This window comes from Hippoglossus hippoglossus, chromosome 20 (assembly GCF_009819705.1).
Source record: "Hippoglossus hippoglossus isolate fHipHip1 chromosome 20, fHipHip1.pri, whole genome shotgun sequence".
Classification (NCBI taxonomy): Eukaryota; Metazoa; Chordata; class Actinopteri; order Pleuronectiformes; family Pleuronectidae; genus Hippoglossus; species Hippoglossus hippoglossus.
This window is the reverse complement of record NC_047170.1, coordinates 6795666-6805346: the sequence shown is the minus strand read 5'-3', so window position 1 is coordinate 6805346 and position 9681 is coordinate 6795666. Positions and strand designations below refer to the sequence as shown.

Here is a 9681-nt window from a genome sequence, read left to right as displayed (position 1 = left end):
TAAAGACTAACATGGTGCTCAGAGCCACATTAAAAGAGCAGCCAACTGACAGCACAGTAGTTCTGTGCTTTAATATGGAGGTTTAAACCTGCATGGAGAAGGGTGACAGATTACTGCTAGGAAGGTTAAAACACACCAGAGGTTCTTCTTGCACTTTACAAGTCAAGAGTCGTGACACATGAAAAAGTGAAAGTATTTATTACATCTTTGTTCCCACTTGTTCCATAACGAACACAGCTGGCAAAAACTAAATATTTCTCTTTCACTTTTTCTCTAACAAAACAGTACGATGCAGCGAAGAGACGCCCAAACACACCGTGAGTTGACTTTGGGGTTTGAATCAGCGTCTGATCGGGGACCAGATTCCACATTTTGTTCAATTATCAGTGATTCATCATTAAATGCGGCCATTTAACTGTGAACTTTTACTTTTATATTTTTTTTTAAATTGTGACCGGAGAGGAAACACTTCCACACTACAAGAAAATGTTTTGTTTTAATTGTCATCAGTGGTTTCAGTCTGCAGATGAGTGTGTGTGTGTGTGTGTGTGTGTGTTCTAAACTAAACCGATGAGCCAAATTTGGTTGTGAATTAACAAAAGAAGCTGAACAGCAGCCAGAGTCAGGCACCTCCTGTACGGTGCAGCCTGCTTCCTGCCTGCAGCTGCTCCAAGTCAATATATTGTTTTAATCCTCATCCGAATGCAGTGTTTGGATCAGACTCTACACCATATGCATGAATGAATGTATTAGAATGTCAGAAGTCTGCGGCGTGGCGCGGAATTTATTCAGCGGCTTTGTGGAAACCTGCACTCGCTCCGCACCCACCTACATCCACTCCACTCGTCTGACGTTCAGGGCGGGTTGCAGTCTCCAATGTGACGTTTTAAATACGGTTCTCAAATGCTGTTTGCGCCGTGACGTGAATACAAAGATGCTCAGCCCCCCTGCACGACTGCAGTGTTGTGACATGAAAATGGTCGGATGAGGAATACAAAAACACATCTGTGCGGGTGAGTGAAGTTTATAGGAAAAAGGCATAGAAAGGTTGTCGAGAAGTTTCGCAGTTTAGGTGTCAAATTATTTATTAGGCAGAAACACAACATCAAAGCTTCAATTCAACAGCATGTGCTGCAGTTCACAGGTTAGTTGACAGTAGCTGCTGCATGAGTCTGTGGGTCCATCTATACAACTACATCTCCGTTTGAAAACTGCATTTACAAACAAAAAACCATCTCTGTCCACACAAGCGTTTTTCCGATCCATAACAGTTTCAATCCCCGCTCACACCAACATGCCTGACAACGCGCATCACACGTGTTTACACTGGGGATGCGTGTGCTGGTGTAAATAGGAATTGCTCAAAATAAAAGCTCGTCTTCTTCGCCTATAAAAGAAGTGGTATCATATTAAAATGCAGAATTTAACTTCACAACAGGGTTAGCAGCAGCTTGTATTGCAGCATTCTCCAAACTGTTGGGAGGAGTGTGGACAGTGGCAGAGCTGATGCGTTTTCAAACAAAGAGGTAGTAGTATGGATGAGGCCTGTGGGTCAGGGTGTCTGCTGCAGCCCCTTCATACATCCCCCCTGCACCAGATCTGAGCTAACGGTTTTACATGACAGTAATAACAGATGACCAAACCGGTCACCCTCATCTGTAAACCCACAGAGACTAACCAGTAAACTACAGACTTAGGACTGGGCCTCGGCGCTCCAGTCAGAGATGGAGAAGGTCTTGCCCTGTTTCTTCTCCTCTCCTATAGTGAAGTCCACGTGGATGCATACGTGTCTGGAGCTTTCCTCCGAGGGAAACAAGCGGATCTCGCCTTCCACCACCGTGTCCTGCACCACCTCCACCGGAGCGTCCAGGTACAGCACCGCCTGCTTCCAGTGCGTCTCGGGCATGAACGGGGACGTGGAGAGCACCAGCGGCTTGTTGTCCTGGCACGGGAAGGTCACCGTGAAGTACACGCAGAACGCGCCCAGCGACGCGGAGCCGAACGACTCGCATCGGAACGGGCCGCGCACCGACCGCAGCTCCTCCGCGGTCACGGTGTGCAGGTCGAGCTCGGCGAAGCGCGCCGGGTGCGAGATCACATCCTGCCCCGACACCGTGTTCATCGTGATCTCAGAGTTCATGATGCACCGCTGGGCGAAGTCGCTCATGCAGGACATGTCCACGCCGTACTGCTCTTCGACCGTGTACCAGAAGTTCAGGCGGTCCTCCACCACCGGGTCGTTGATCGGCGCGATGTACAGCTCGGCTCTGTTCGGCAGGATGAGGCCGCCTGGCTTCAGCCACTTGTCCCGCGCGTACAGCACCGAGTTGAGCATGGACTCGTGGAGGAGCGCGTAGCCCATCCACTCGCTCACGATCACATCCACTTGCTCCGGCAGCTCCACCGTCTCCAGCGTGCCCCGGATCACCTCCACGCGGTCCTGTAGGTTGTTCTGGCGGATTATCCGCGCCGCCTGCTCGGCGATGGAGCACGCCTCGACGGCGAACACCTTCTTGGCTCCGGCCTGTGCGCAGAAGATACTCAAAACGCCGGTTCCCGCACCGACGTCCAGCACAACCTTCCCCCGGATTAGCTCGGCGTTCCTCAGGATCGCTGTCCGGTACGTGTTGGTCCGCTGGTAGTCGGCGATCATCTCCTCATGGATGGTCACATCTGTGTAGCTGTTGAAATAAAGTCTATCTTGACGGTTTTTGTCCAATTTTCGCTTCTTCACAACATGAGACATCTTCTTCACAAAACCGCTAACAACTGCTCCGTTAACTTCCGCTACTTCCGGGCTCATAATCCTGGGAGTTGTAGTTCAACACGGCAAACAACACGAGAGGGACGCGTTTAAAAAGACTACAAATCCCACACACAAAGGAGAGTGATGCAGGGATTCTGTTGCTGCGTTCACAGTCAGGGGGGAAAATTGTAAATGTGAGCTCTTACTCGCTGCATTACATTTACAGATTTATCAAACTATTTTGTCCAAAGCAAATCACAACCGACAGACTTCAGTACGTTAGGAGAGCCTGAAATATGAATTGTTCAATAAGACAAAGTGCAGCAGTTCAGGTAAAGAAGTGCAGTCAAAGTTAGGTGCTAAGTTATGGAAGTGTGGCGCATTCACTTCAGAAACAAATCTCTGCTTTTCATAATGAAAAACATTATTCTCTGTTTTCTTTAAATACAATTCTGCTGTCTTGTCCTGATTTAACAAGATTTTCTAAAATTTCCATCATATAAAAGCAGCTCTGTTTTTCTGAATCGACATGACTATTGTTCTTGTGCTGTTTTTCTGAATAAACAAGATTGTCTTTTTGTAATCTTCTTTTCATTTTCTGATTTGCTCTGTTTTTATCAGAAAAAAATGTCTCTGTTTTTCCTGAACCATCAAGTTTTTATGAGAAAGAAATTAATTTTCCTTTTTTTTATTAACAAGGGGGCTCAAAATCCTTGCACTTTCCGTCGGAACAATAGCAAAGTAGAAGTAAAGCATCTTTATAGAAGAATCTTCGGTAACTTTAGTTTAAAAGGGGTGGTGTCCCCCTTCAGTCCCTACAAATCACCTACTGGGAGATCTTTCTGTCTTTAAATAACATAGATGCCATTGTTATTAGTTTGTTGGTGTTGTGCAGGCACCTCGGGACTTTGGGATTTTTCAGACAAAAAGTACAAGGATTTTAAGATCTCTCATTAAGAAAAGAGCATAATTTGTATCTCCTGAAAACAGAAAATAATCTGGTGAATTAAAAAAGAAGATTGTTGTTCTCAAGTGAATGGGGTACACTTCTTTACAGTTTGGCACATTAAGGTGTTAGGAGAGGAGGTGCTGTCAGAAGACTGTATAGTAGAGTTCAATCAATGGGTGCGGACTCACAAGCCTCTCTGTAGACAAACATTAGAGGCTTGAATTTTATTCTGGTGACTGTGGGTGTTCAGTGGAGGTGGAAGAGCAGCGTAGGTCATGAGTACGTTCACTGCACGTGAAGGGAGGCCTGCCACAGGGGCCGATAAGTAGTAGACAACCATGGCTTGTATCAAGAGCGGTGTTCTATAATCCACGTGGATGCGTCACAGAGAAGGACATGGGCTCATCTGGCAGGAGCGAAAGGTTTAGTTGAATATCATCTGCAAAGAAGTGATATGAGAAGACACAGTGGAACCAAGGAAGTTGTGTATATTGCAAAGTATGATGGGAAACACCTGGGTTGAACCTAATATCAGAGCCAGGTCCATTAACATGTAAAACTACCTCCACAATGTTTTAAATAGAAAAAAGTGTCTTAATGTCAATTGAATGAAAATGTCACATAAGAACTTGATACAATCAAAGATGCACTTAACCAATATTTACTGTGTTCTCATGTTCGTTTCATACCAGGACGAGGCTGTGTACAGATTGTACAATGTCAGAGGATTTGTTAGATCTTTGATTTTAAATAATATATTTCAGTATAGAACATTTTAATTCACTGCAATGGTTCAGGAATTTACCGGTAGCGTTCATAAGAGTCATCTTGTCTAAATGCTACCAGTCTATTAACAGGTGATGTACTGGAGATTAACAGAGGAGCAATACAGTTTAAATTCAAAGATCAGGGTGCTTTGGGATTTAAAATGTTTCAATGCGTGGAGGATGAAATTTGGAGCAGCTCATGAGATGATGATGATGATGATGATGATGATGATGATAATGATGATAGTTCAAAATTATATACAGAAATGGCAAGAGTAGGAGTGGTTGAAACATATGTAATACTGTTTCTGCTCTCTTAATTCAGGTCAGGCCAGAACCACAGTAGAAATCAGTTATTTCCGTGTTTTTATCCTGTGCCATGCTCCAGTTCTAAGCAGAGCACTTTGTTTCCTTCATTTGCCGCTTGAGGTTTGTTTATAATCATCTCTGTTGTACATTTTTCACACTGTTTTATTTTTCTCTCTGTGTTTCCTTTCTTTTACGTGTGTGGACAAATGTGCCATGTGAGGGTAATTGTATGACAAATCAACCCCAAACCAGGCAGTGAGTTGTGACATCACTGGATTTTCACATCCTAATAAATGGAGCTCTTGCTGTTTAGGGTTTTCTAGGGGAGAATAAAGTCCCACATGATGTCCTCATGAGTACATTATTAGACACAGCACAACCCAGGTGTCGTTTTTGTGTTTGAGAACAACAGGCTTACACTGAAATTTGACAGTACAGATACAATTCTTCCATGGAATTATACATTATTTAGTATTTGAGACATTGATGGAATGTTCCAAAATAGAAATAAACAGATCTTTTATCATTATTTCTTTCACAACATTTGGTTTTTACTGCAACAATCTGGTATAAAGTAGATGTAACATGAATCAAATTTAAATCAGCTTTGTTTTATTAGTACTTTAAGCTCTAATGTGTCTCTGACCTGGGCTGAAAGACTCAAACAACTTGCACAGTAAGTTTTCCATTTTCACGAAACCCTCCGTACTCTGTTCTGTAACACTTGAGTGTTTCCTAAGAAACCTTGAAAGGTTTCTTTTCCTGCAAAAGTCTTTCTTTGGTGTCGGGGTGGTTAAGGTGCCATTTACTTTTCAATCTTTGTAAGCCATTATAAATTCTAAGAAATCTTAAAGTACATCTGTAAAACCACTGAACCCACAAAGCCTTCTTGTTTGTAATGGCTGAGATGTTACTCACAAGCTTACACATAACTGCTCTGTACAAAAGAACCTTTTTTCACAACTGCTTGCTGATTGGATCTTTACGGTCACGGCGAAACCTTCGCTGATACGTCAGGCTCCTATCACATGGCCCCCTTCAGGAAGCAAACAGGTTTCTATGTCTTTTTCCCCTGTTAACTGGTGACTGGTTTGACAATCATCATCTAATTTTTAACATCAAAAAGACGAAGGAGGTAATATTTGACCCCAGAGAGGTGAGAGTCCACGTCCCGGTAATAATCAGTGACAAAGTTATCGAGCAGGTGAACACTTGTAAATATCTGGGCTTACAGCTGGACTGTTATCTGACATGGAGCGCCCATGTAGACTTCCTGTGTGGTAAGTTAGCTCAAAGGCTGCACTTCCTACGCAGACTAAGACTCTTCAGGGTGAGCACCGACGTCATGTCCATATTTTACGCTGCTGAGCTAGAAAGCATAACTAGATATGGAATGGCAGCATGGTTCGTCACTCTCACAGTTCAGCTAAAATCCCAAATTGAGAGCATGGTAAAAAAAAACGGCTATAGGTGATGGGCCAAAAGGATCATCCTCCCCTTCAGACCATCTCCGAAGGTTCTGTGGTCAGACTGGCACACAGGATCCTTAGTGACACGTCACACGTACACCTCTCTGAATTTGACCGGTTATCTTCAGGCAGACGTTACAGAGCCTATAAGTGTAAAACCAACCACCTCAGTTCTCATTCATCCCAACGTCTATCACACTGCTCACTAAGGAAACATCTTGCTTCGACCATGTATCTCGGTAACCTTCGCACTTTGTCTGGCACACTCTACACTTTGGTTTTTAAGTTTCAATGCCAGTTGTTGTTGTAATATCCTTTTCGTGTTTTATAATTTGAAGTGTTTTTTAGGGCAGGTGCAATATTCAACCCACTTTTGTTCAGCATCATTATTCTGGGTCTTACATGATATGTCCTTGTGTACTGTTTTGTTGTTGTTGTTTGTTGTACAACGTACTGTTCTGCAGCTGCTGTGGCACTTTGGCCCAAGACAAATTTCCCCAAGGGACAATAAAGTATATTTGATTTGATTTGATTTGAGTTTTTTTGGTAATTTTTCCTGACTCTTGTTGAGCGTTAAGGACAGAGGATGTCGCACCTTGTTAAGCCTTATGAGACAAATTATGATTTGTGAATATGGGCTACACATATACAATTTGATTGATTGACTGATGATCTTTGCTAACAGCTTTTGTGCAGTTTCATTCTGCAGTGATACAACTGCTTACATGTGTAGGAGACAAACTATTATTCAAGCAATCTGTTTACCCCGGCACGAGCGTGTACGTGAGTGGTCACATGATGATGCACAAGATTAAAACTGAAACGGAGCCAAAACACATGGACGTAGCATGAAGCTCTTTATCATCACCACCTCTCACACATGTTAAAGAGAACACAGCTTTTAGTCGTTGTATTACTGCTATTTGCACTTGGTTAAGAGCAAACTGGTTTCTTGTTTATAGCTCTGTGCAAAATTTAGGTCACAGAAACCAACATGATCAGATAATCGGTATCTTCTTGTCAAACAGAATACAAAGGGTTTTACATTTTAAATGCATCTGTGAGAAATTCACAGAATTTGCTGAATTTCAGGTTGTTATCATCTATTAGCACCTCTACAGCTGATCCATCTTTCCCCAAAGTTCTGGCAGGCAGAACACAGCTGCCTGTGGCTCAGCTCCCTCTCTCGTGGACAGTCCTGTGGGAGCCTCTCCACTCTGTTTCAGAGATGTTTGGCAGCAGATACTGGACAAATGAGCAGGAGCTACATTTATGAGGGTGAAAAAAGAGAGAGGAAGCAGTGGTTTGAGGGGAGGAATACAACAACAAGAGGCAGGGGCCGTTTGCAAGGCTGGAAGAAGTGGGGGGGAGGGGGGGAGGGGGAGAGGGATGCAGCACTCCCTGTCAAATGGTAGAGCACCTGCATGTTCAATACTATAACTAAAAATTACATTATATATAAAGTTTCATTTGATTAATTTTGGTTATGTGAATATCCCATCAATACTTTGATATAAGCATGTGATTAATAGTGGATCTGGTCACATTTTATGAAAATTACATTTAGGTCTCATGACGTCACCGCCCACTTGCTGTAAACAGGTGCGCAGCAGCACAAGAAAATAGTGACGAAAAGCAATGTATGGATTTCTGTATAAAAACAGCAGCAACACCTGCAGCACACATATGACGACAGGCAAATTCTCATTCAACGTTTTCAGACATGAACGCCGGAGAATGTGTGCAAAATGGGATCTGGACTGTGGTGATCATGTGTTTTTGTTTACAGCTCATCAACAACGGCATTGGCCCTGTTCCCTTGACACCTTCGTCCGTGCTTTCTTCGTGTGTGGCTCTTTATTTCATCTTGATGTCGGCTTATTCAGACATTCTCCCGAGTTTTTACCTGGGGCCTTGCCAGAGAACCTGCGTTCTCACTTGCATCCCCTCCGAAGAATGCTGGGAGATTATCCACAGGTCAAGTGCATGTCTGAAAGCAGAGCTAACGTCAATCAAGCTAGAGGAGAGGAGGAGGCTCAATGTGAACAGCACACAAGTACAGCCAAAAGAGGAGGAAGCAAACTTTTAAAACAAGAAGACAGCACGTGGTTATGCAGCAAATGTAAAAAAAAACAATAGCACTGCACAATAAGAAGGAGATATTGTATGTGTGTGTTTGTGTAGGGGGGTTGTGGTGGGTATACGTGTGTGTGCATGCTTCTTCTGAATTTGTATCTATAGCACTGCCACTCCTGGGAAAATGTATATTCATCTAATAATACGGTCTTTGCAAACTATACAAGGAATCAAGCAGGAAATAATTGTGCACGAGCTGGGATGTTTCCAGTCTCAGCGATGGAACCAGCAACCATCAAGGGAACATGAGTCATTCCTTTGTACTAGTAAACACCGACTTTACATTCAAAGCTGCAGTTTTCCCTTCTGGATATGTTTTATTTAGGTTGAACCGAGAAACACAATGAAACAAAACATTATCTAAAAGATGTGGTGTAATCCAGCCAAATATCAAAGCCGGCCACCCACGAGCATTTGGTCAGAGAGAAAAATTGGATGGAGAGTAGAGGATGGACAGGAATCTACAACAAGATAGAAGACCTGAATGTGAAACGCAGGCTGGGGGGGATTCAAATGTGATGCAATGTGCAGGCGTTGTTGTAGCTGCATGGACGGAACAGACAGACAAGCAGCTGTTGGCCGTGTCGTCCTCGCCTCCTCCTCTCAAGCTTAAGGTAGAAGTGATGCCACGGCCAGATGCAGCCAACACCACCCAGCTCCCACCATTTACCTTTATCCTTTCGGGGAGTAAGCCACAGCATATCTGTGTTGATGCAAAAGAGAGATCGGCTTTGCAACCAGATGTCTCAGGTTAGGAAAAAACTAAACATGTACCTTATCAAGACGTCTTTCCCATTCTCAAAAACTGAGAGATCAGGCCTTCGAAGGTGGCTGAGATGTCTCACAGAAATTCAATAATGGAAAACATGAATGCAAAAACCGCAAGGCAACTGCAAAAAACCACAGAACACAATAACAATCACACGGGAAGTGAGCGACAGCAGATGTTGACAGTGAAACGAGTAACTTACTCCTGTCAAGTTACGGATGTATGGGTCAAGTAAACTGTGTGAAAAACCGGACAAGCCAGGTGCTACTTAAAAATTTGATACGTTTCTCTTTGAGGTGTTGAGGTACAGGTGCTCAGAGCCCCAAAAAAGCAAGAACACAACCGTTTTCACTTAACCTAACCCTAACCCTACCTCTGCTTGTATATCAACATCCGTCATCGCTCAATCCCATTGCGGTTGTGTTACCATTGTATGGCTATTGCAGTAGCACAATGGTCGGAACCAAACTCACGGCCACTGCAGGATGACTCAATCCTCTGTATGAGGGGCCCTGCTAAATTCTCACTTTCTGTCA

The 9681-nt window shown here is 43.6% G+C and overlaps 1 protein-coding gene across 1 annotated transcript; it reads right to left on the bottom strand.

Annotated features, from left to right (window-relative positions):
• Positions 1-1063: 1063 nt before the first annotated feature.
• prmt6 (protein arginine methyltransferase 6) lies at positions 1064-2797 on the bottom strand. The gene has a single exon (XM_034572747.1). It carries the CDS (start codon positions 2744-2746, stop codon positions 1694-1696), a length of 1053 nt encoding a protein of 350 aa, XP_034428638.1. The 5' UTR covers positions 2747-2797; the 3' UTR covers positions 1064-1693.
• Between the last annotated feature and the right edge of the window lie 6884 nt (positions 2798-9681).